Raw genomic sequence first — 27899 nt, forward strand, 5'->3', positions numbered from 1 at the left:
TATAGTATAAAATTAAATGGATGCAATTTTAAATTTTAACCTCAAATTTGGACGATCGTGCACAATGTGGAAACTGCAGGAAGCAAAATTAATTTGATAATAAATCTTAGCTTAAAATCAGTGTTGTTTTAGAAATAACGAATAATTAGCTAAATGTGGATTAAAAATTCGACGCGCTTCCCAGTCAGAGATTCGCGAAAGAGAAGCAAGGGGAAAAAAGGAGAAGATAAACAGACCGAGCGCGATTCACGTGGCTCATACCGGGAAAGAAAATTTATTTGATGATATGGACGACGTAAATTCTACGGAGAACAACGCGATTGCAGTTGAACCATCAAAGCCACCGGCGAATATGAGTAAGCGTCAATTGAAGAGGCTGGAGAGGGAGAAGAAGTGGTTGGAGCGAAGGAGCGAGAAGAGGTTAGGAATTCCCGATGTCATGCGGCAGCGATGTACGGAATTCCATAAATTGCGACTGTGTCGCATTTTTTTATCTTTCGAGGAGCCTGGAATAAATCTCCTTATCTACATAAAGAAAAATTAACGTTATATCTGCGATTTTTTTTATGCACAGTCTTCACGTTAATTTGCAACAATCTGCTTAAGAGATTTAATACATAGTTTTTTTAGTAACTTTCATACACAGTTGAAGGGTTTTTTTGCCAGAAACCAAACAAATTAAATTTTTAAAATCCAAAAAATTAAATTTTTAGAGAACACAATTTTTCATCTGCAAACCGTTCATTGTATAAACATGATAATTTTTCTTTGATTATGTAATAGACATACAAACAAAGCTGTAAGTTTTGATCAATATTATATATGGACATATTTAAAAAGAAAAATGAAAGTAAAAACCTTTGGACTTGATTTGTGTGGTTTTTACTGAAATTTTAATTTACTACTTGTTTATAGTTATATTTTTCCATTTTCTGTTTGAGGTTTGCCAGAACCAAATTGTTTACTCATAGAGAATAATTCAAATAGAAGTTTAAAAAGAATGCTTTTATTTTGCCTTTTTTGTGGAAACCCTTCAATTTTGTTTTATACAGAAGGAAATTTATTTATGCAGTCTTCAACAAATTTTTTTTTATGTTGGGTCATAATTTATATGTATGTTTATATGTACGCAGATTAAAAGAGAGGATTAAAGCAAGGGAGAAGCGGGCGTACGCACGCGCGAATAACTTGAGCTTAGGTCCGTCCAGAAAATTTTTAAAGCAAAGCACCATGGCAGCGAGTGCGTGCACACTCACGGTGACCATCGACTTGTCGTTCGATGAGCTGATGATCGATAAGGACATCGCTAAGCTAACAAAGCAGATTCTAAGGTGCTACACTTTGAATAGGCGAGCCGCAGCGCCTATGCAATTCTCCCTCACCAGCTTCACTGGTAAATCGCGAGCTAGCATGGAGAAGCACAATGGTTATGAGCATTGGGATGTACGTAATCGCAACTAAACATGTGTTTCCTTTTAATTTTTTATGATTAACTTTCCGGAATTGATGGTGGGTTTATCAAATAATAAATCCTGAGCAACATTGGTCGACATGTAAAAATACAATTAATTTGAGATAAATCTTACTTGGTCATAGCTGGACCCTCTGCGGATCAACTTGGATGATATTGATCTAAGCGACTTAAAATTTACGTGACAAATGTATAATTTTTACTGAATTGTAGGTGAGTTTCCATACGGAGCCATATATGGATGTTTATCTCAAAGACAAGATTATATATCTTACGAGCGAATCAGAAAATATAATAGATCATCTAGAACACGATTGCGTGTATGTTATAGGTGGCCTAGTCGATCACAATGCACATAAGGTGAGATCTTTTCGACTGGTCTTTTTTTGTGTGAATCTCTTTTTATTAAAAATTTAAATTGTAGGGTATGTGCTACAAATTGGCGACGGAGGCGAGTATTAGACACGGCCGTTTGCCATTAGACAAGTTCCTACAGATGAAAGCTAGAAAAGTGTTGACTATTGATCACGGTAAGCATTGTATGATTTGAAATTTTTCCAAAGTAATTATAGTATTACTAATTTTTTAAAATCTTTGATTTATTTTTGCAACAAAATAATGAGTAAAATTAAATGTATTTTGATATTTTTCCATGAATCACAAGTTGTGTATTTCTGAATAATAAATATTTGTCGATATTTTTACTAGCAGATGAAATATAATGAAAATTTCAAATCACGCATTTTTTGCTCGCTACTGTTGTTTTTAATTCAGCTTTGACAATAAGTAATTTGTACGTCGAGATTTACGTTTTAAAAAAATAATCGAACTTTTTCAGTCTTTGAGATACTGCTAAGAGTCTCAGAAGGCAATACTTGGCAAGAGGCGTTCTTGAAAGTTTTGCCAGAGAGAAAGAACGCTCGACCGATCGTTTCTGTGCAATCCAAAGAAGATGGATCGCAAGATCCGAAACCTAATGATGTAAATAATGCGATGCCGGTTGATATAAGTAACATTGCATCAGTTGATGTAAACAATACGATGCCATTTGATGTAAATACAGTGTCGATTGATGTAAATAACACGATGATAAAGATTATACAAGACGTTTGCGATAAGGAGAGCGATAGGCTTGAAAACAATGCAGACTCGAAAGAGATTTTACAGGAGAATCCATGTGTAACGTAATTCTGTAAACAGTTAATAACTATAAATAGAAATGTAAGTTTCTGTCTGATCAACTATTTGTTTTTTGGAGAAAAAATATAAAGCGTGAACGATTGGGCCAAGCAATAAATACAATAAGTTTCTAAAAAGTAAAAAAAAAACAGTTAAGAATTTTGCATTATTCGAAAAGAGGATACAATTGGTTAAAAAATATTAAGAAAGCATGTACATAATTTATATATGTACAAAAAATCAAAGTATGAGGCATCTAATCAAATTAATCGTTGTTATATTGTTTATAATTTATTTGGATAAACAATTAATTGTTTATCTAAATAAATGATAAACAATATAAATTATAGCAACATTTCTAAAATTTTCTTTTATTTTGACGTCGATTCTTTTTGCTACTTTGCGAATACCGCAGAAATAAAAGAGAATCTATTTTATCGCGCTCCTTTTTTAAGACTGCCGAAAATTCGCAGTTACATGAGGTAAGGTCTCTTGTATATATGTATAATAACAATAATATATTTTTGTATCGTCTGTCGTGTATTTTCAAATATACGAGATGCGTAGACAAGAGCAAGACGACAAACACCAATTATAAACGGGCTACAAAAACGCGTCAGATTCGACATACGCCTCGTCAATATCTTCTCGCGCATTGTTTTTTTTATACACATCTCACAGACACATGTTACAATATAATACATTCTTACACATCTAAAATGTTTGTTTGCGCTACCTGGAGTGCAGCTCTTATCTGATCGTATTAGGTACCTTTCGCGTTTTCTTACTGTCATAACGGCGCCGTTGCAATCATAGCAATTAGGTTAAAACTGACTCTTCGGGTTGAAACGTTTGTACACAGGTGCATATTTATTACATTGCAAATGTACATACGCCTATTTATCATCCAAGACATTAAATACAATACCAGCGGTATCATATTTTGCACATATATAATATATCTACAGTTGAGTCCCCTTATTCTCAAGTCTCTCCGCCTTCCTCTTCCTCGTTACTTCCTTTACAATGGAAGAGAGTAGCGCAAGATCAGAAACGGTAGAGAACAAAAGAATTACGGGCGTTCGACTGACTTCGTCTAAATAAATAAATCTTGCTTTCTTTTTTCGTCTTCGCGCTTTCCGACCAAGATCGATACTTTGTACGCACGCGCGCGCGAGTACAACGTTACGATCGGGAGACAAGTGTGTGACTTAAAAATTAAATTATTTTAATTATTTCAACCTACACCATCACGTTCGACCGAGACAATTGTATTTCAAGCGAAGCCACTATCGTTTATCGTTGCTCGATTGAATTCTTTTTTCTTTATTTCATTCGTGCCCCCGAGACCAGAGAGATGGTCTTTTTTTCAACTTTACATCATTTCAATTCAATCGCACGCGATAATCCCTCACTTTCTTGCGCCGATCGGGCTCATCACATTTCTATCTTCGCTATCTCCTCCTTGTCGATTATCTCGAAGTCGCTGTCGCCGTTACTCTCATCGCTGCTAACTGCGATTATCTTTTTCCCTTCGAAGACTTCCTCCTCGGAGGATGACGAGGAACTTTTCTCGAAATGGCCGGTCTGAAATTTTATGCCGTCCTCTTCGGCGTCGTTTTCACCGACGCTAAGCTCCAGCTCCGATAGCTCGACACCGTCGGTGCTACCCTCACCGTGATACGCTATCTCCTGGAGTCCCTCTATGAAATCCTCGTCGTAAAAGGAATCTGCAAACAACATGCGACGAAACGTAAGACGGAGAAACTCGAGTGATGGAAAACCGAACGAGTTTATTCTGCTTTAAATCCTCGAGCGGAAAATGAGACGATCAGTATGGAGGAATGTGGAATCAATTGTCTTTTAAAAAGATAAATAGTAAACAATATCTGAACCGCAAATTGAATTTCCTTTTTGAACTGGGACAAGTTTGTCACAGCATACCGTTCTGAGTGTCCGAATGCACGCTCGTCGGAGTTGGCGATTGATCACCCGTCTCTCCCACGCGGTTTAATACCTGCAGATTCGCCTCTGTCACCACAGGTAAAAATTCATCCTCGATTTCGCTGTCCGACGTCCATCCTGAAAAACAAATGAAAAGAAGCATATAAACATGTTCTTTGTGCAAACATTATAACAAGATATCGTAACATTAAACAATTAAATTATACGTAAAAGACTCGAAGAAAGATCGCATATTTTTTTCGTCTTTATTTTAGATAAAAATATTTTCTTTTTCCAATTATCTAAATTAATGTGAACAACGAGTCTGAAATATTGATGTTATTTTAAAATTATCTAGATATATTTTTATCTTTTATTTGGGCAAATTTAAAAGCAAATGATATTTATTTCATCTAAGATACGTAATATCTTAATGTATTTACATGTGATATTTTAATGAATTGCCACTACATTAAGCCGATCATTGTTGAAATTCGAACTGTTCGAAATATTGGATGCTCATTCTTTTCGTCTTCAAACTATTCGAACGGATCGAACACATGTCGAATATATTCGAATCCTTCTTGTTCGAGTCTTCTAGTTCAGACACTTTTGTTTACCTCTGTGTGATACGTAGTCTATTACATATGACATGCCGTCCCTCATTTTATTAGACATTTTTAGGGGTAACGGCAGACTCAGAGCTGCAATTATGATGCTCCAGAGTATCACTGGATCGACGTGGCGCCCGAGGAGCCACAGACCGAAGGCCACAAGGCAAAGGATGGCGCAGTGCTGAAACATTATAAACGGAATGTCCTCAATCTTCTTATAAGATTTCGCTCTTACTACTCCGAAACATAACAAAAGAATGTTTACCAATCCTGGTTTCTTGCTCCGTAACTTCAGCAGATTTTTCCAGAGCCAGTGAGGCCAACTACACACCCTTTGATGCTCCCTGAAATGCGTTTGTAAGGGCTCAAGATTATTATATTATTCCTTATCGTTTTGTCTCTATATTTATCTTCTATTGCCTTTTTAATCGAGAGCAAGATTAAATTATACGCGAATACGGAATTCTCTTATCGAGTTCACCGTCAACAATTTTGCTGTTTGTAAGCAAACGAAACGATGAGACAAAACTACGTCAGAGATAATTTGAGACGATAGAAATATTACGCGCGTTATTTAGCGAATTTTATCTCGGCATATTATTGTTGCACAGAAATATGACGAGCGCAACTGATAACGTTGCAACAACAAAAGCGATAACTTACGCTGCAGGGGCCAGATCGTCCATGAATTTGAAAGCAATCACTCCTTGCGTCATAAAATACATGTTGAATGGTAACAGCGATGGCCGTACATCAAACACGTCGTAGAGCCTGCAATAAGAGTACAACGTTCCATGAGAATTTCGCGGACACAATACTAACGGCGAACGTTCACTCCCATAAATACGTGGGAGGTTTTTTTTTAAGGCTTTTGCATACAATGGAGAAATATTAGGTATTAACAAGATTGTATAAATTGATATATTTAAATTAAATTAAAAAACTTAAAATTAATTTAGTTACGTTAAAAATTACGTGAGCCAAATATTAACTAGCTGGTTAAAAGTGATGTTTAGATTAAATTAACTTAAAAATTAATTTTGAAAAGCATTATTCATATTAAATCAGAAATTCGCAATTTTTTAAAATCAGATTATTCAAGACAATTGTAATATGGATCATACAAATTTAATGTTTTATTTGTAAATTAAGTTTAAATGAAATAGCAAAGAAATATTGTTTTTCATAATTTTTTTCTTTTACAGAGATAAACTTTTAACTTAGAAAAAAGTTAATAAAATTTGTGTCAAAAATAATTAGTTAAAGTTATTTAAAATTAATTAAGTTATTAACTTTTTAATTTTATTATTTAACTTTTCATTTTTTAACTAGTTACTATCCAACCCTGAGTATTAGGAACAAGTATTAAAATTTTAGATTTAGTTTCCTGAATAAATATTAAACACATACGTAATGTGTAATGCACAGTGGATATAAATAAATAATCAAAGACTAATGATCTTACGGAAGTTCGCGTGACTATTAAAACTTAAATGTACATTTAAGAGTGAGATGATAATAAAATACTAATTTTATGACTTATTATTACTCTAATGTTTCATAGATATGTACTTAGAACCCGATAACATTAAATTTTTATTTGAAACTGCAATCGTAATGTTATCATTCACGTTTGATTATTTATAGAGATGATAATTAAACAAAAAGAATTATAATTTTGCAGTAATACATAAGATATAGCATTGTATGCATATTTATTTATAAAGAACTTGTATGATAAAAAATCATGAATTTAATGTACTATTCAAATCTATGTCAACAATCATAAATTTCTATTTAAATTTGCAATCAATGATGTCATCCCTCTTCAATTATCGCCACTCCTTCGAAGCCTCTTTAGTAGTCGCGAAAATTTGTCTAGGATCAATGGTCTTTAATAGTATCTCATCGTTGATAAAATATGGGACATAAATGTGTCGCACAAGACACTCACAATACACGCACACGCATACACACACAATATAACTTACGTGTAGTGGTAATCGAGGAAATTGATTCTAAGAAATATTCGAATCTCTAATCCCTATTTCTATTATCTAATATATTATTCCATTGTGCGGAGATCCTAACTGCTTCATTTAACGTACGTGTAGAGAACTTCCGGAATTTCCATAGCTTGCACAGTCAGACACCTAAAAAACTTGTCTGACAAAAAAAAAACTTAAAGAAATAAAGTCCATTTGCATTTTGTTTACCTAAAATCAAGAAGAATTTCCTTTGTCTCTTATGAAAAGAAATTCTGATAATGTTTCATATTTTAAGAAGATTTTAAATTTATCAAGATCAAAACAATGCTTAAAATTTTTTTCAGATCTTATATAATTTATCTCGAAAATTATAGACTATGATAAATCTTGGAATATTTTAGGATTTATATACAGATAAAGAATTCTAGAAAAGATGCAAACTTTTTCAACATTTCTGAAGTGTTTCAATTGCTATAAAAATTCTGAGAATGTATATCTGAAAAATTATAACAAAGAATTCTAACAAAAAAAGTGTTACTACTCTGGAAGAAAAATTCTTTGATATTTTACAAATATTTTCAAACATTTTTAAAAATTTTATGAAGTTCTAAAAATATTTGACTTCTTTAGATAAATTTTCCTCTAAAATTATACACTAAAAAAAAGATACTTGAAAATTTATTTCGCCAAAATAAATACGGCGCAAAAAATAATCCCTAGAAACAAATCAGTTAATAAGAAAGATAAATTATATTTCACACTAACACAAGACTTCTTTCTGTATTGAGAAAAAATTGAAATATTAGCACGCATATGTTATTTATTTCTGACGTTTTCTTCAATATTTATTGCCTACAAAAAAATTGTAATGGCGAAACGCATATGTCTAATCAATCAACTTTCTTTAATAGGCAATAAATATCGAAGCAAAAATAAATAATATTTGCTTGCTAATATTTCAATTTTGTTTCAGTACAGAAAAAAATTTTTAAATCTTTAAAAATTTGCACATGTAAAAATATTAAAAAAAAAATGCAAATTCTCAGCATTAAAAAAAATGTTGCAATTCACATCAAAAAAATTTTCTAAAAGTTTATAAAATTCGTATAGAAATTTTGAAACATTATGTATGAAGAATTCTAAGAAAATTCTGTTTTCTTCTTGTGTATCTTTTTTGAAGAAACGAGCGCTTTCTTTAACAGAATTTAACAAGAATCTCAGACGTCGAAAGCTTGCAACGTTCCAAAATAAACTTATATGCTAAAATATCTGATAAATTCTGTAAAAAATACGAGATTGATTTAGCAGTCATTTAGCTTTCATTCTCGCGCATTTGTTTCCATATTATTCCGAATAAAAAGACGTCAGATGTTTCTCTGTTTGCCGGACTTTGATTTATTTATATATTGCGCACATATGACACATACTCATAATACAATAAAATCACTCTTTGCTATGACGATCTTATCATCGTGCGAGTCAACAACTCGCGCGATGAAAATCGCGACGCCAAACAACATTCGACTTATTTCAATCAACGACGCATGAAACCGTCTGTCGTTTTTTTTTGTTATTGCGACTGCTGCTGTATTTAAATTCATGAAATGCACGAAGAAGCGCAAGAATAAACAATTCACGACGCACCGCTCTTAATGACAATCGTGGCGTTTTTTAAATAGCGCTTTAAACTAATCGCCGCGCCGGAAATTGGCTCAGTTAAATCTCCGTGTGAATCGTTGTTTTTTCACTGACGCCGTGTGAAATCGTGGACCATTTAGGCAGTACCAATTTTCTCTTGATATATCATCCTGGAAGAAAAAAATTGTACAAAATTCCACACAAATTTAAGGGGGGAAAAAAAAAAAAAAAAATGCTGCAAAAATCTACATGAAAATTCTAGAATCGGAAGACTTTTAAATATTTGTATTTTTGTTATGCGATTTTTCCAAATTTCTCGGTAAAACTTTGTTATACTACAACGAACTATATTCTAGACGATTTTAAGTAGTTTACTCTGGAGAAAAATCTTTCTATGAATAATTATAAAATGCTACTAAAAATACCAATTTATAGAAATTATTAGTTTTTCGTAGAAATATTTATCTTTTCCGAGAAATATTTTTTTTTTCCTAAATATATGTATTTAATTACTAAGATTAACAAAAGTTTTTCAATTCTAACATTTTGGTATAGAATTTTGTAGAATTTTTCCCGCTAAGGCAGTTGTGAAAAATTGAAAAACTTTTTATATTGTATTACATCTCTACTTTGTGTATTCTAAGCGTTTTTAAACTCAGCTGTTATATTGTTCTTCTGTTTCACATATTATTGTTTTTGGAGCAATGCTGCAGTTACTTGAAATTTTGATTTCTGAATTTCTTGCAAGACTCATGATTCACACGGAGAATTGACGATTATTCTAGCGATTAGGAAGAAAGCGAAGTGTTCTCGTTAAAAAAAAGACCGATAGAAAATGATAGAAACTGATTTACGCTTTATTCAAATTTTACCTATAATATGGTTTAGTTATCGTTTCAGACATTTGAGCTGCTACAGAAAATTTATTTCTATCGTTTCTTAACTCATAATTAAACAGTTACATAATTAAATATTATACACGTGTATGTTTTCCTGTCGAGTTATCTAATCAAATTTAAAAATGAGAGATAAAATGTATACATATTATATGCATAAGAAATATTAAAATTATTTATATACAGAGTTGGGCAGTAATTAACTGAGTGATAAAAAGTTATTAACGTTTAATTTAATTAAGTTAATTAATTTTAAATAAATAAACTTCTAGATATTTTTAGAACTTTAACTCATTAACTTTTCTCCTAACAATGAGTGAAAAATAATACATTTTTATATAATAAACAATATTTTGTTCTTTCATATAAATTTAATTTACAAATAAGATATTAAATTTATTTGGTGATTCATTGTTCATTGCATGTCATTTAGAGTAATCTACAATAATTCTATAAAATTACTACATTGAATTGTTAATATAAAGAAAGTTTTTCAAACTTTGCTTTTAATTTAACATAAAGTTAATTTTTAACCTTACGTAACTTTAAACTGAATTAGTTTTTCATTTATATAACTTTTAAAGTAGCTAAATTAATTTTAAAATCATTAGTTAATTAATTTAAATTAACTCAGTAGAAAAAATATGAACATTAATTTATTCAACGCTCCTGGATAGCACACGATATTTATAAGAGGTTTAAAAAATATTTACAATAATTATTTGAATACTTCATAATTATTTATACGAAAATACTTCATAAACACTTTTGTAATCTTAGATTGATCATATCATAAAGATTTATCATAAATTTTGAATTAGATTAATTTTTTACTTACTACAAATACAAAATGTGTAATTTGTATTTCAATAACATTTTGAATAAAAATGGTATAAGTTTTCCTCTCGTGTATATAAAATACGCATAAGATATTTATGTAGTACGTAAAAAAGCAAATAGTTATAAATATTCATAAATATTTATCATAAATATTGTGCTATCTGGACTGTTCATAGATAAAACACGAAATCTAAAATTGAAGTGTTACATAATACATCAAATATAAACTGAAAACATGGCAGGATAACAAGTGACAATAACAATTTCTACAAAATACGGTCGGACGGACGTTGATAAAAGAGGATTACGAAATAACATGAAAAAAAATCCCAAACCTGTTGTTTACGAACTAAAAAACAGATAGGATTATGTAGATTCTTCCTTGTCAATTGCATCGGATTTTTTAAACGAGAAAGGGAAATACGCGCGATAACTGGGCGATCGCGTAAACACCGGAAGTGAGGCGCGCGCGCGCGAAATACGTGTGAACTCCGGAAGCGAGAAGAACCCCTTGAAGATTTGCCGTCATTCGCGAGATAACGCGACGCATTTATTTCGCCACAAGTAATCGCGCGTTCGCGCGCGCGCGTGTGTATATTATGTAGATACGTGCGTATCGGCGTCGCACGAAATCCCCACACGAGCGTCCATTCGGAAAGGGGGCCTTGACCTAGAAGGCGAAGTCACTCTCGTGCACACGAAACGTAAAACAGCTGTAACGCTGCGGCGCGCAGCGCGCCGCCGGCGTGACGTCACGGGCGGCCGGAGGCGCGGCGCGTCACCGTGGGACGTCGGAGGCAAAGCGAGATGCACAAACGTATACACACTGACACACGCGTGCGCGAAGAAAACGATGCGAGTGTCGCGCAATATAGGCCGAGATAAGGACGTCGCCGTCGATCGTTCGTCGACGACGCCAGAGGAAGATAGGAGAGTCGAGACGATGTCGAATCGAGGCTCATGTCCTTTAAACGCACCGGGATCATGGCCAGCTGACTACCTGGAGCCCTTTAAATCCGAGGGAAGGGTAGGGGAGCGTGAACGAGAGAGCTGTCGAATCGTCCCTCGACGTTTCGGGGAAATTTTTTGTCTGCCCGGAGGAAATTTCCTGCCAAAAACCGGTTTTCTGTTTTTTTTTTTCTGTCTATAAAGTGGGAGACCCCCCCAGAATCCTGACCTTTCACAAAAGGACTGAAAAGCCTCAGGTACATGAATGCAATAAGAGAACGGAGGATAGCAATAGTTCAACATACGTTGAACGAAGAATGCTCACTGTTCTTTAGTCCTTGTTGCTGTTGTTTAAGATTTTCTTGTGTCTGAGGCTAAACTGTTGTTGGGACTTTGAAACAAAAAAAAAGGAGGAAAGAGCTTTCCTTTGACTAATTTAGGATTCTTTCGAGAACAAAGTAAAGAGGAGTCTTAAGATTCAGTACACAATAGAGAAATGTTAGATATTAGGAATAGGAGTTGAAATTTTACGATCAGTTTTCTCAATGAAGCAATATAGATAAATGATAAATGCTGTATCTTGCATGACACATTTATGTTTTACGTCTTATTCGTATCCATTGTATTGTATGTTAATTGTGTTTAATATTCATTAAAAAAACTGATTCTAAAATTTCAATTCCTATTAGCAATATCTAATATATTCTTCTATTGTGCGCCGAGTTTAACACTCGATTGATGTCTATTGCCATTAATGCATGATTTATTACGGTTTTACTTACTCTTTATCTTTGTTCAATTCTTAGAAGTAGGAGGTAAAGAAACAGTTAAATCGAGATCAAAGTCAGTCTATTGGTTGGTGGAAATATAGCGGAAAGAAAGAATTATTTGATTATAAAAAAAACACAAGGAAAGAAAAATAAAAGACTCTAATTAATGTCCCTTTCTATCAATGTAGCTTAACTTAAATTTCGGTTTAACTTACTCTTTATCTTTCTTCAATTCTTATAGCTAGAAGAAGGTAAAGAAAAAGTTAAAGTTAATCTACGCTGATGGAAATTGATATAAATATAGTGGAACGAAAGAATTGTTTGATCATCGAAAAAGAACATTAGTGGAAGTGGATATCAGGCAATCAATGCCCTTTGCTTTCTCCTCAGGAAATAAGGGGCATGATTGCCTAATATCCACTTCCAATGTCGATTCACTTTGTCATCTCGACTTATTTTTTTCTTACCTCTTTTCCCTAACAGCACAAGATATCGCATAAATATTCTAGAATATCGGTACAATATTGCAATATTGTGCATATATTCGTATGTGCATACATCAAGTGCTATTAGAGTCTAAATTCTAATTGAAACGTGATAAGAAAGCATAGTGAAACCGAGATCAAGGTCGATCTCCATTGGCGGAAGTGGACGAAACAATTGTCCAAAATGCATCATATGCAGGTCCACGTTGCTCCAACAACTGGGGAGAGGGAGAGAAATAGCGTGATCTTCCTCTTTCTCAATGTCGCAACGGCGGATGATTGATAAGTACTCGAGTGTCGAAAGAACGACCTCTTTTCTCCGCGTTTTCCTCTCGCTCGCAGACGAATTCGCTGGAAGGAAGCGCGAGACTTTGGCACAAACAAAAGAACAACACGCACGCGCGCGCGCGCGCGCACTCCAGACTCACCAGGTCGTCACGTTGAGCGCGATGAACAGGTAGAGGTTGATGAAGAACGTAAAGTCCTCCCAGAGCAACGTCTTCTCCATAGCACGGCAGTACCGGCACACCTCGCTCCGGCACTCCTCGGTCTTCTGCTCGTTATCGTGACCGACCGTGAGATCCATCACTCGACGATACATCCGGCTGCACATCTTCCACAGGAAAAAGTCTTTCTTTTTTATCAGTCGACGCGCCAGGAATCGCTCTCGCAGCCAGAGTCGCTCCCGCGTCCAGAATTGCTCCATGCTCCCCGGACCGCGGGCACGTCGCTCCTCCTCCTCCTCCTCCTCTTCCTCCTCGACGTCGTCGTCGTCGTCGTCGTGTGTGGCGACGGCGCCGACGGCGGTCGTCCAGCGTTTCCTCCTCCTTCTCCTCTTCTTCTTCTTCTTCTTCCTCTTCCTAACCCTACGTCAGGTTTCGCCTCCTTTTTCTCGGTGCTGACTCTCTCTCTCTCTCTCTCTCTTTCTCCTCAGCTGCGCGACTACTCGCCGTGCATGGCAAAACGCACGCTGGTTCGCCCGCGCACGTAAGACGATCGTAGACAACTGCTGCGCTCCACGAAGGGGTATATTAATAGCGCGCGTGACAGCCTCTCTAGGGCGAGTGCGACGCGGCGAATGTGCGATGTGCGCCCCGCGCGGGGTCTTCCTCAGCTGCTGCTGCCGCTGCCGCCACCGCCGCCGTGCGAGGGCGGCGGAGGGGGAACGGGGAAGAATGGAGCGTAGAAGAGAGCGAGACGGAGCGCGCGCGGAACCGGGTTGCCAGACGGAGAGCGACGACGGCTACTAGCTACGTTCTGCGGCTACAGCTGACGCACACCCCCGACGCGCCCTCAAGGGCCACCAATCATGCACGCACTGTCCATCATTCGATGATTCTGTCCTCTTTCTTTCTCTTTCTCCGTCTTTCTTTCCTCGTCTACCTGCACCAGTGGTAGTTCTTTGTCCGCGCAGTTGTCCCGTTCCTCGGGGAGGAGATGCCAGACTCGTCTTGACGAGTAATCGCGACGACGACGGTCGCCCGAGACAGGTCGACGCGGGTTTCCGCGAAGAAGCTGCGGATTATGACGCCGCCTCCTGTTGTGCGTCGTTTCTGCTCTGCACGACCCGACGACGATGACGCGCGCGCGATGGAGGCCGACTGACGTATATACGCTCTAGTATTATTTTGTTCGTATATATATGCGAGTATACGTCGCGCTCTCTCCGACTCCTGGCGCCCGCGCGCGCCCACTCTCGCTCTTTCTCTCTCGCTCTTTCTCTCTCACTCTTTCTCTTTCCTTTCCCAGCCCCTCGTTCCCGCTCGACGAAGGTACGCAACACGTGACAGAGTTGCACGCGAATCGCGCATAGCACGACACGCTGCGCATCTCGCGCACAAAAAAAAAGCGAAATCTGTAAAAAGAGGAAGGATTGAGAAATCTCGCGGAAAAATCGGCGTGAGAATACCTCCTGTCCTCCTCCCGCGCGCACGCGTACATTGCCAGACCTGTTTGCATTAACGTAGATTGATTTTAAACTCGATTCAGTTTACTTACGCTTGACTTTAAGCTCGATTCAACTTACCTTCCGTTCTTTCCTTCTAATTTTACACATTTCGAAGGAGTTGGGAAGTAAATAGAACGAGTTGGAAGTTAATCTACATACGGGGACGATGGACGCCTACCTATCTGAAGTTGGCTGCGTTCCGGATTTTCTATAGCACGTCTAATTGTATGGAAATTGGAACGCTACTAACTTCAAATGAATTATAGGCATTACCGTTCCCATCGGTTCAAATTCAAATGAGCTTTCCCTAAAAACGCTATAATATTCCTAAAATATTATTCAAAATTAAAAGATTATTAAAATAATATTCCAAGAGTATTATTCAATATTTTTAATATTATGGGAATATTGCATTAATGTCCGTTTTTACAAAATGTACATGCAGTTACTTCGATATCTGTAGGATTATTATGAAAACGTTTTACGAATATTATTGTGGTGAAAAATTAATGTGAATTATTATTATGCATAAAATATTCAGAAACTTTATAATTATTACACTTAAAAGTTATGATATTCCCGATAATTTAAAATATTGAAGTAAATAATATTATTTATTTCTTGTATAATATTCGTATATTTCAGGAATGATATTTAATGGATATTAAATAATATTGCAGCGTTCTCTCTCTTACTATATAGATAAGTCTCTAAATGCACACGGTGGACATTAACAGCCTTGAGTGTACGTGCATGTGTCACACTTATTTTTCTCTGTGGTCGTACCCACACGTCGTTGCACCGTTCACAAAAAATCAAAAACAAATCACACGAGAAAAACATTTAATAAAATCGACGGCATAGAACATTTCCTCTCTCTCCCTCTCCCTGCCCATATGCGAACATACCTGCGTAACACATTTATTTTCTTTGGTTGACCACTTCCCGGTAATGTTTATTCATTCTCAATTATTATTAATTATATAAACCAGATTACAAACGTTTCTTCATTAGCGACTTCGACGCACCTGCCGCTGCGTTAAGAGCTAAGCAAACTAGTCAGATAGATAAATATATATAATGATATGTATTTTAAAATAGTGGTAAACCAGTTTACTGTTTTTTTCGTATTAGCGACAAGCCATGTTAGTCAAATTATAATTTAAAATATGCCGAGCCACGACAGGTTCTCCGGCGCGCATTTCCTGAACAAGTTTGCTAAAAGCGTGTTAGTCAGTTTAATGCGAAATGTAAAATGTGAATAAAAAAAATGCGTGTGTGGACGATGAAGCACACATTGAATCTTGTGCGCGTATTGAAATCGAGAGCTCGACTAATCGCGAGTCGAGAAGCAAGCGACATTTTGAATTTTAAAAGGCTACAGTAGTGTAGGTCAGGTTCACCTTCAATTTTTTATAACGACTTGTCTCTCTCGCCTAGCCTCTTTCTGATGCAATCATGCACCTTCGCTCAAGAAGTTCCTAAGTTCAAGTTATCAAAACGTTTCATTTCGGTCTCCGTTTTTAAACGCTTAAAAATGTTTTTATTTTAAAGTATAAGTAGATTCAAAACACTAAAACGTATAAAACTGAAATCTTTAATAGGCTTTAAATATTTTAGTCTTTTAAATCTAAACACCGTTTGAAATTAAAACGTTTTTAAGTATTTATAAAACGGAGACGGAAATAAAATATTTCTGATATCTTAAAATTAAACACTTCTTTTCTGAGTGTTCTTCATTATCATATTGTTTCTTCGTTCTTGATTTTTACAGAGAAACTCATAAAAAAATTTTTTTTTAATCTAAGAATAAATCCTATGTTTTATATCTTTTATGTAAATCTTTTCCTCTTATTTCCCCAAAATTCCATTTCAAAGAGCTCAGATAGAAATTTTGACACTCAAAATTTATCTTTCTTTTTTTTTATTCTGTGGCACATACTGATAAAAAGATCTCTTTTTCTCAATATTTTTATCCGCCAATTTCAAAATTTATTTAATTTACTGTTTTATTAATCATGGGAAAATAAGAAACAACAAAAGAGGAAAAATGCTTTCGTGTCGCGATTGGATAATAAACGCTGACAATGATCATTTTGTTTCTACATTTCAAATAAATGTAGCCTGACAAATGGGAGTGTTCCTTAAGTCATCGAGGAATGTTGAGTTGTCTGTAATTAAGCCTTATTTTTGCGCATGTAAAGTCTTCCGATAAAATATTTCTACAATTCGTCATTCTGCTCGACGTAAATAATGAATTTTCCACAGCTTCAAGGAAAATCGGCGATACTCGCTGGTTCGCATAATTTAACATTTAACGCCGGAGATAAACGCTAGAGATAAATCGACTGTCCCTCTCGGCTCTAGCCATTAATTTACACAATCGCTCGCACCAGCGCTTACGAAATCACCGTTAACTTTAATTGTACAAAAAGAGATGATGTATACGAGTATATACTTTCGCTCGTTATACCGAAACACCTCGTCCGCTTATCGCTCTCTACACTAGCAAAGAACGTAATACAGCTGTCCAAGTAAACACGAGATGAATCATCAAATATGTGGGGCTCTAAACATCTCTTTCTCTCTCATAAACAGATTTAACGAGTAATGTAAAAAATATGCGACGCAGTTCACGTCTTTTTAATATTTCCGATATCTCCAGCGTATCTCTCGGTGACAAATAGCTCTTCTCGGTTTTTGAAACCTCTCGAGATTCGCAATCGATTCGAAATAATGCGATTCGAGATAGCGCGAATCCCCTCGGTGAGATGCTTCTTTTACAATTTTTCACAACTTTTATATACTTAAACATTTCAGAAATTTGTACAAAGTTTTTATATAATTTTATAATTTGACTTTTTACAAAACTTCTCAGATTTTTTGAAACTTTTTAAAACCGCTGAGAAAGAGTTACATCTTTATTAAAATTCTTTTCATATGTAATTTTTTTAAAAATATTCTAAAATTTAATTAAAAGTATCTTTTGATTCAAGATTTTTGTATGATTTTATAATTTAACTTTTTGAAAATTTTCTCAGATTTTTTTATACAAATTGTAACACTTCAGAAATTGCTGAGAAGTCTACATCTTTATTAAAGTTTTTTCTATGAGTAGATTCTAAAATATTCTAAGATTTCTCATTTTAATTTTCGAAGAAAACTTATAAAATCTGAGGAAATTTCAGAAATTTTTTTTTTAATTTTCACAAATTCAAATATAAAAAGTTCTTAAAAATTATGAGATATAAATTTTTTTTTTACCGTTTCGATTAATCGGAACGCGTGTATCTTCTTCCCCAGGGGAAGAAAACGCTAACGATCTCGATAACTCCGGAAAGGCAATAATTTCGAGGGGGAAGAAATCACGTATCATATTACATCCGTGCGCGGAATCGAGACATTCACGGAAATACTCGCGGCGATCGATGTGAAAGAAAAAGGAGAACGCGTATGAGGAGATAATCCAACGTGTTCTCTCCCTTTCCCCTTCTTTCTTCCACGCGTTCACGTTCATGTTGCGACACGCACGAATACGCACACGGTCGTGTGCCGGACATCGGTCAATATATTCCTATCTCGCTGTTAAATCGATCTTCCTTCGCCGTGCCCTCCTGCCATTCTGACCCAGAATGACCCGCGACACCTCTGGTGGTTCCCAAGGCTCTCAGGTAAATCTTCAAGCAATCCTCTGGGTAGCAATCATGTAATTTTTTTTTTCTAAGACAGAAACGTGAAAAATTTCAGGATTGTGTAAATTACATCCACATGGACTATTTGTGAATTGTTGCTTACGTTTACATAAATATTTCTTATCTAATAACTGAATTACTTCATTCTGTATTGAGGTATTCAATTTATAATCATTTACACTGCTTGTGGACGATACAAGCAATGTAAACAATTATAAACTGGCTAATTCAATACAGAAAAAAGTAATTAAATTATAAGATTGTTAATATATCTGATTTTAATATTGGTAAAATAAAAATATACAGGATGTAAAAATCGTACAATGAAAGTAGATTGTTGAGATCGTTTAGGAACGAAAATTCTAACACCAAAGTATTCAGACTAAATAGTTTTTAAATGATAGAAGGGTTTAAAGTTGGCAAATCAAACTCTCTGAAATTTGTGCGCTCAGATGTGGTACATTAAACAGAGAAGGTGTAAGAAATTAATATATGAAAAATAAGTAAATCATATTTAGAAACATCTTCAGTACTGTCTAATATTTCAGATAGTTTAATTTGCCAACTTTAATATTTCTCATTTAAAAATCTATTGTAGCCCCAACATTTTAGTAAATGATTGCAGAAATCTATCTTTAATCGTTGTTACAATTTATACGATTTATATATCCTGTAATAATATTAAAAATTTTTGTTAAAAGAAATTGGTTTAAAACAATAGGAAGCGATAAAATCTATCAAAAATTTTATCGTTTCCTGTTTTAACTATTATTTCACTTTCCATATTTCAAAAGAAATGTTATTGTTTCCTGTGATTATCTAATAAAAATTGGATTCAATCGCTGGATCGCTGAATTCTTATATTATCTAACTTACTGTTCTTTATCGCTTTTTGATGGGATAGAATGTTTACTACTTCTGATAAAATCTAAATCTTTGATTAATTATTGCTTACATGACGCATTGAACATATTGGATTGTTACATTACCAATGTTTCATTGCAAAAAAGTAAAAAAGCCGAACTAACTTGTGTAACAATCCAATAGTTTACACTGTATACATGTAATGTAGATTATTTTACGCGTAAATGTTCAAATCTGTAAAATTTCTCCATTAATTCTAATAATATAAAGTTTTACTTTTCACGTTTTCGCCTTAGGGAAAGTTACATAATCGCTACCCTGCAAATGAGGAAACGGCGACGCTTACTAACACATCGTCTTTATTAGTCCTCGCACAGGGTTTTACATATAGTCTATCGAGTTTGCGAGCTATCGCACGTGGAGTAACATTGACTATAATTAATTTTCTCGTTGGAGTTATATAATATATATATATAAAAGAAAAAAATCGCGTTTAAATGTCGATAGAACGCGGTTAGTTATACCGTAAAATTAGCGGTTAAAAAGTCATAAAAAAGGAAAGAGTAAAACGGTTTAGACAAACAACACGATAAATGTATATGTATATATATAACGATCGCGCGGCGAGCTCGATTTCGCGTCTACCGCGACTATTATTAGTCTCTTTTTCTTCGTGGCACAATGGGGAGAAGGCCACTCTGCGCTTGTAGTCCTTCCGGATCGAGCTTCTTCGTGAGATTCACGAATAGAGAGAAGACTGAAATAAATAATTCAGCTGTCAACGCACGCAACTATGTTTTTGCCTTCGGAATCATTCACTTTACGTATTCCGGAAAAAATCCTCGTGTACTCCTCTTACGTTAGAATTATCGTAACCGATTACGACTGACTACGTAACGTACGAGACAACCCCTTCATTCTATGTCAATTCACTTCGGCGGGAATTTGTAGCCCGCGTAAACGTCTCTGTGAATCGTTCAGGCTTTTATACATTATATTGAAGAAGTGCCCGTGTTTTTCTACAATTGTTTCCTTTTCGAAAACAATTGAGATGAGATGGATAAAAGTTGACTCGTGTCTTTCGACAGCTTTAAAAAATCGGCGGAGTTATTAGAAAAATATAGGTATCTTTTATAGTTTAACTTTTACAGTTAAAGTGATTACTATCCCGTGAATTGACATTTAATTTAAGGATTATCTTACATATGTGTCTATATATATTTTTTTACGAAATAATACGCGAGTCATAATCGTGCAGTTATCGTCGTCGAGCTAACGTTATAACACGGAGTAAACTTACTTCTACACGGTTCGGGCAGTACTTTATACATTTATACAATTTCCTATAAACACTTTCGAGTCCTCCTTAATTGCGCAAAAATACACTCTAACGATTAATACGATTACATTACAGGAAAAATTCGCAAGTAAATGCAAATTCGTCAAATTTCGCTGCGTGAAGTATACGTTAAAGATTGCACTGGTAAATAGTGTAAAAATTTCGACAGTTATCATTTCTGATTAAAATAAAGAGAAATGCTTTCTTTTGGCATTTTCCTTAGTGTAAATAAAATAGAGTAAATAAGATATAGTAAAGGATGTAATTTAATGTGTGCGATATATTTCGAAATGGATTCAGAACTGGAGAATAAATAAAAGATTAATGTACGGCTTATTTCACTTTGTCCCAGAATTACAGCCGCTTCAGCGTTTTAACAATTCTTGAGCTATTATAATTAATTTCCTCGAAAGGTTTATAAATGTTTTCATATCTGGCGTATTATTTTGCTGACTGAGAATTATGTTCGTAACGAGTTATGTCAGTTTGTTCTCCTAAAAAGAAAAAAACATCATGCAGCACTCGACATTTTAATAGTTTGTAGCTTTCTAATATTTGCTGAGCAATTCTTTTTAGCTTGAAAAAAAAAAAAAATAATAATAATAACTTATTCTAATAGCAGAAATAGCAAATAACGCATATAGAAACTAGCTGATGCAACGAAGCGAAATAGATTACATTTTTCCAGATTTTAAATTCATATCTGAAATCTTAGATCTCGCACATTAAGTAACATCCAATTGTATATTGTAAAAAATATAAAAAATATTAAAAGTTAATGCAAGCGCATTAGGATACTGACTTTAAAGGCACTTGATTCTCAATTAGCCTAACTAGCGTGATTCTTAAAACGTGATCGCAATAAAATGTAACATTAAGACTTCGTAAACAAATAGCGCGTTTCCTGCGCGCGTGCACGCACGCATCTGAAATGCAGTCTATGTTATATGGCAGTATTAAGTCGTTTTTTACAAATATCTCAACAAAAAAATAGAGTATATACCGTATACATATTTAAATATTAGTTCCTTTAAATAATTATATACGCTAAAATGTTAGCTTTAGATCTCGTTATGCCGTAAAGGCGTAAATTCAAACTTCTGTTGAGTTCGAGACAACACATCGCGCGCGATCAGCACTCGTGATCGGCTGCGAATTATTTAAAATCGCATCACGTTGCAGCGACGATGCGATTCTTTCTTAAAAACATCACGTTATATTTTTCTCCTCCTTTCGAGACGCGTTATTTTCCAGCGTAGGTCGGATTCTTAAAGGTGGAAGTAGCCTGCTTATAAATTGGATTCTCTCCCTATAAAACGGGTAAAAAGAAAACATTATTAAAATAATTAACATACACCAAAATTCTATTTGAGATTTTTATAATTATCTTTTGTTATATTTCGTTTTGAAAAATTAATTAGTTTGTCCTTGTACCCAAGATTTTTTCTATTTGCAGTGACTAACATCAAAATTTAATTCTTAAGTACTCAATCTGTGACTATGATTCATAAGACGAGAAATATGAGTCATACCGTGTCCCACTTCGCCATCATTCTCTCCTTTTCGAATTTGGCGAATTCTCGTCTATCGTGTATAGTCGTCAGCAGCTTCCATAGCAGAAGTAACGCGAGACCGATCAGAACCACCGCCGCGATCACGCCGAGCACGATGCCGAGCATGTAGACCTGCGGTGGGCATTCGCGCTCATTTTGAGCGCGCACCTGCAGGCAATTGGTCTCGTTGTAGTAGTAGACGAAGTTGTACTTGCAGTCATCCTCGTCGGTGCCGAAGCATGGCTCCTCGTCGTTGTCCACGTCAACGATTACCGTCTCCACGCCCTCGGGCACAAATTCCTTGCAGTTCCTCGCGCACTCTTCCGGCTCGCTGTAATTTCCAGTGCCATACATCTGGCACTGTACGCAGGGTTTCAGCTCCTCGCAGCGGCTCGGGCAGGTTGGACACTTGTTGCAGTGCTTGCCGGAATATCGAATGTTACCCTCCTCGTGACAGATGCACACTCCGCAAATGCAGTCGCCCTTTATGAAGAGAAGAATAAGAGATGCGTCTCTTGCGAAAAATCTCTTAACTTTTGTAATAATCCTTTAAACTTATGACTACATAATTTTTAAAATAGCTGTATGTATATATTAAAATTTAATTATTATAGGTGAAAATTGTTATGGAGTCAAAATTAAGGAGTTCAACTAAATATTTTTAACATAGTCGTTTCTTTCTGTACACAAAATTAAATTTATGCGCCTAAATTATTGCACTTATATTCTGTTTTATACTCATATTATTATTATATTCAATTATACTCTTTATACTAAAATTGTATCAGAAAAGGAAGATAAAAAATTAAGTAAAGGTGATTTTTTGCTCTCGCAAACTTACATGGCCTGAGCAGAGCACTCCGTTCGTAGTTCCTGGTGCGATGCATGCATCAGAAGTCCTACAGCTGCAAGCGTCTCCGGTCCAGCCAGAATTACAAACGCAATGGCCGCACTCGCAAGTGCCATGATCAGAGCAGAGCTTACCCTGATCACGATCACAAGAGAAATTGTCGCACTCGCAAAAAGGTCCCGTTATTTCCTGCAAAAATATAAATTTATGTTGCCACAAACATTCGAATTTGCGCAAATATTGTATTTGTCTGTATGTACCTATTCCATTTCTACTTTTCTTCACTCATTTAGTCATTTATAATTTTGTCTACTTTTCTTCATTTACACGTCTTATGCATTTTTTAATATATTTTCCAAGTGTATTGCTGCTTGTAATATTAATTAATAAGAAATAAATCAATATTGCAATTTGACAATTATAGATGCGCAAGTTAAATAGAAGAAAAATATCGAATGAGAATTTATCGATTTGCTAGAGAATTTAAATAATTTAAAACAATTAGTCAAAGATTAAATAATTTACCTCGCCCGGATTCTGCAATTCTTCGCACTCGCATTGGCCGCAGGTACACGTGCCGCGGCCGGAGCAATCCACAAGGGTGGTATTATCGGGACGGCACGACTGGAAATGCTTGTCTAGTCCGATTGGCTTGTGCGAGTCGCACTCGCAGTGTTTGCCGAAAAATCCGTCGTAGCACTCGCAGACGCCACACTTGAGTGTACCATTGTTGTTGCATTCGGGCGAGCGCTCCTCGTACATGTAGCCTTCATGCTCGCACTCGCAATCACACAATAACTCTAAATTCACTGTGAGAGTCTCGTTGATACCGACCTGGAAAAAAGTATCCCGAATATAACGATAACACAATAACAAATACGAAAATTAAAAAGAAATGTATGTTTTTATAAGAAATGCCAACTTAAAATTTAAAAAAATTTATACATACATGTGTATATAGAAGATAAAAAAAACTAGTATATTTCCAATTGACCGATCACGTTTGCATAATGACTTGATTTACCGGATAAATGTCAAACTTCTGTTTCCATTCCGATCTGTTTGCCGGACAGCTGGTGACCTCAATCTCCGCAATGAATTCCACCTTTGTACCGACTTTTAATCCGTCGCACTTCGATGTCTCGACCGCCGGCCCGCCCAGGCAGCTTGAGAAGTACTTCACCTTGATCGCACTGCTAGCTGTGTCTTTCATCTCTACTGAGCTCGAGATAGCGTCGTACTGCTCGCGAATCAGTTCCACAACGTTGCTGGAATCGTCCGAAAGCTTGCCAGCGAAGGAACCTTCCACATGCTTCATCAGTCTCTTGTAGACGTTGATCTGTTCCTCGGTTACTGCCCATATGATGTTTATCGCGTTTTGCTTCACTTTTAGATTGATCTGCGAGATGCTCGGGTAATCTAGCAGAGACGAGTGGGTGTACGTGCCGCCGGCATCCAAGTGGCAAAGGCCGTCATTTGGTTTGATAATACCGCCCAGCTTGCCGTCGCCCGCGTAATGAAACCCGGCGTCAGTCGAGAATACTAACAATCGACGTGCCTTTTCGCGCCAGCCAATCTGCTTCCGGCAAACTATAGCCTGCATGATTGCATCAAAACCACCCTCTGGAGCGTCTAGGTTACCAGACACCGACGCGTTGCGTACTAATCCCTGTAAATAAGGACGTTTCTTTAGAAAAATTGATAAAACAAGATTTTCGATCAATCCAAAATTAATTAAGGAATCTTTCTCAAGTTAGAAAACTAAATCAATCATGAAATTACTTATTTTTTTTTACATTAACACTACTTTGGAAGAAAAATCATCTATAAAATTAAGAATTTAAACATTTTTTTCTACTTTATAGATTTGCAAGGTATTAGAATATAAAGTAACACTATTTTAATGTAAACAAAAAATCTCATTAAATACTATTTTCAGCTATCAAATTTTTAACGAAACTGCATTAAATTAACACTTAAGTAAAAATATTTTTTATCCTTATAAACATTCCAGGATTCGTCTCAAATTAGATTTATTTTAAATTAATTAAATTTGTACTCAAATTAAATTAGTACTTGTTTATATATCTGGATATTTCCGTACCGCAAAGTTGCCCGTGTCGTCAGAAAGTTTCATGATGTTCCTGTATCCATAAGGTGCTGCACAACCATCACATGGTTCAATAAGACTGGAATTAAAGGTAAAAAAGAATAAATACTTGGCATATTCATAATATACTGTCTTGCGGTTTATCTTAAAACTTACGATTTCGGCACTGTATTGACGTACGGCATTACGACTTTGTCAACGAAGCTACCAAAGCCCAGACGAAAATTGCTCGTAATCTTGCTCATACTCTCGACCAACAACTGGCCTAAGTCGGACAGTTTCTTTTTATCATCCTCCATAGACTTGCTCAGATCCATAAGATAGTAGAGATCGACAGGGTAATCCTCTGCTTGAGAATAAGCAAAGGACATTCTGTAAGCTTCATCTGAAACAAATTTACACATACTGCATTGGTAAAATAAAATATTTGCAATTTTAATTTTATCAACAGATAACACAGGTCTACAAAATTAGGGGGGGTCTTGTGCTTTGAATTTTGAATGGCGTATCTATAGGATTTTGATGCACTGAAAACAACTACGTTGTCAGTTTTTTCCTCATAACCCTCCAGTATTTAAATAATCACAAAAACAAACACCGTAGGTCACGCCGCGCACAGGATCCATTTATCGTTTAAATTCAATAACTTTTTTAATAAATAGTCAAAAGTTAATTTTTCAAAAAAAGATTTAAATTAGAAACATACAGCTATAAGCCTAAATAATTGAATATTTTTTAAGATTTTTTTCTTTCAAATTATTTGGTTTTATATTTCAAAATTTATCATCATTTTTTCACAATTTTTTCAAAGTTTTTTGTTTACGGTTTGCATAAAACATTTTTATAAATTGCGAAAAGATATTTTCTGTATTGTGGGAACATTTCTGCGTAAAATGCTGTAAAGCTGACCTCGCTATCCTTTTTTCTTTAGCCAGAAAAAATTCATACAAAAATCAAGTTCGAAAAAGTTGTTTTTGTAATTATTTAAAAAATGGAAAAAGATAGAAAAAAAAACAAAGAACGTAGTCGTTTTCAATGCATCAAAATCCTATAGAAACATCATTCATAGTTCAAAACACAAGACTCCTTTCCTAATTTTGTAGACTTATGTAATTGAGTTTGATTTCATTGGCAAACAGTAATACAATAATAACTTACTTATTCTAAGCTTCAGATTGACCTCTTGTGGCCATATTTGCACAGCCTCGTGCCTTCTACCTCCGCCAGCACCCCAACTCTCCTTATGCGAATGCGAGGAAGACGAGCTGGAAGACGAAGAGTTGGAGTATGAACCCTCGATGCTACTAAATCCCCCTCCTGTGCCACCACCAGTGGCATAGCCACCCTTTGTTAAGTTCCGGTGTCGCAGCATGCTGAAGACATTGTCTGGATTCCATGTGTATTCGGGAGGACACGTCGCTAATATTTTGGTATTGATATTCGGAAGGAAGCACCTCTTCTCTGGGAATTTCTGTAAAAACAAAGTTGCTTTAGAATCCATGTTGAGTAAACATTATCTAGAATTGTCTAGACACTTACTGATCCATTTATTGATGAAAGAGTTATGTAGAGGAGCAAAATAAGACTTATCAATGAAACTAATAAAGACTTACTGGTGCTGCACACCAAGCGCAATGCGGCGTCTGAATGCATTCGTGGCACGTCTGTTTGCTGATGCAAGGATTCATGCCGGTCAGTCTTTCTGGGGGAGGGGGATAATTTGCCTGCGCGAACGAGGCCGACAGGCTCGCCGCTAGCACCCCTAACACAAGGATCCATCCTGAGCTGCCAAACATTCTGCAAAATCCCAGATAAACCGATAAATATATTAATTCCACAAAGAGCATCGGCGTACATAAATAATTAAAAAATGACAAAAAAGAAGAGAAGTAAAATTACATAAGAACAACGTTAACACGGCGTTAAAGTGGGAAAAGCAGCTGGAGGCGAGATGAGAAGTGTCGGAGAGGGTCGGTTTCAGCGGGTCGACGCGACTCTGATTACGTACGATTTTGCTCCCATTTTCTAGAGACGCGAGATGAGACGAGCGGATCGCGATCAGGACGAACGATCGGTCGGGGACAACTGACCGAGTCGCCGAGCACCCTCCACGCGAAGCACCCACCGTGCTTATTCACGCGACGGCGATGCCGTCATCTTTATATTTGACGAGCCTCATCACTCCACGAATGCCCGCGCGTGCGGGCACCGAGGCGGACGACGAGAGGAGGCGGAGGGAGGTTGTTCGCACCGTGCGAGGCGAGGACGCAAAAAGAACGCGTGCTCACTCACTTTATTTGCGCGAGACGGAGCGTCGTCTATCCTCCTTCGTTTTCTTCCACCCCGGCTGCGTCGTCGGCCTCACAACAGCATCACAAGCGCGATGTTTGGTTGATGTTTCCCTCGTCGTCGCACGGGATCACCATAAATGGCAATCCATCAAACGAACGCACCGACGCGCACGCAGCACTCCGTAGGGAGTGTTCGCTCCTCTCGTTTCTCGCTCGCGCGTCGGCGTTGGCGTCGACGTCGGTCGGCGTCGCATGAACGCGACCGACTCGACACACTCGTTCGCCGACCATTACGCGGATTGGTCCGTCGCTGTTTTCCTACGCCATCAGTCGCGCGACCACTTGTGAACGCGCCCCGCAGTCTAGTTAACTGCGCAACACCCCCACGTAAAATACTCCCTGCACTGGTACGGTTGGCACGCCTGGGTACGCCGGCCGTGCCGCTCGGCTCTCTCCGCCAACGCTCGGCAGCGGTCGGG

At 36.3% G+C, this 27899-nt stretch overlaps 3 protein-coding genes across 5 annotated transcripts; 1 reads left to right on the plus strand and 2 right to left on the minus strand.

Moving 5' to 3' along the window:
* The first annotated feature begins 19 nt into the window (after positions 1-19).
* On the plus strand, positions 20-3223 carry LOC105202256 (tRNA methyltransferase 10 homolog A). The gene is made up of 5 exons (XM_011170673.3): positions 20-420; positions 1134-1443; positions 1685-1831; positions 1896-2001; positions 2310-3223. Exons 1-5 carry the CDS (start codon positions 287-289, stop codon positions 2657-2659), a joined length of 1047 nt encoding a protein of 348 aa, XP_011168975.2. The 5' UTR covers positions 20-286; the 3' UTR covers positions 2660-3223.
* Positions 3170-14395, minus strand: LOC105202255. The gene is made up of 6 exons (XM_011170672.3): positions 13202-14395; positions 5872-5979; positions 5474-5552; positions 5215-5389; positions 4595-4732; positions 3170-4380 (listed from the first exon to the last, which is right to left on the minus strand). Exons 1-6 carry the CDS (start codon positions 13477-13479, stop codon positions 4088-4090), a joined length of 1071 nt encoding a protein of 356 aa, XP_011168974.1. The 5' UTR covers positions 13480-14395; the 3' UTR covers positions 3170-4087.
* Positions 14396-18431: 4036 nt separating this feature from the next.
* LOC105202258 (integrin beta-PS) lies at positions 18432-27624 on the minus strand. Of its 3 annotated transcripts, none has more exons than XM_011170674.3 (10): positions 27138-27298; positions 26743-26926; positions 26288-26600; positions 25286-25514; positions 25124-25208; positions 24044-24688; positions 23545-23853; positions 23011-23208; positions 22149-22652; positions 18432-21925 (listed from the first exon to the last, which is right to left on the minus strand). In XM_011170674.3, exons 1-10 carry the CDS (start codon positions 27149-27151, stop codon positions 21860-21862), a joined length of 2547 nt encoding a protein of 848 aa, XP_011168976.1. In that variant the 5' UTR covers positions 27152-27298; the 3' UTR covers positions 18432-21859. The 3 variants fall into 3 exon arrangements, with proteins under 3 accessions (XP_011168976.1, XP_011168977.1, XP_011168978.1); XM_011170675.3 differs by lacking the exon at positions 27138-27298 and adding an exon at positions 27422-27624 and having other exon boundaries at positions 19330-21925; XM_011170676.3 differs by having other exon boundaries at positions 19330-21925; positions 27029-27169.
* Between the last annotated feature and the right edge of the window lie 275 nt (positions 27625-27899).

The sequence above is a fragment of the Solenopsis invicta genome, chromosome 13 (genome assembly GCF_016802725.1).
Source record: "Solenopsis invicta isolate M01_SB chromosome 13, UNIL_Sinv_3.0, whole genome shotgun sequence".
NCBI lineage: Eukaryota > Metazoa > Arthropoda > Insecta > Hymenoptera > Formicidae > Solenopsis > Solenopsis invicta.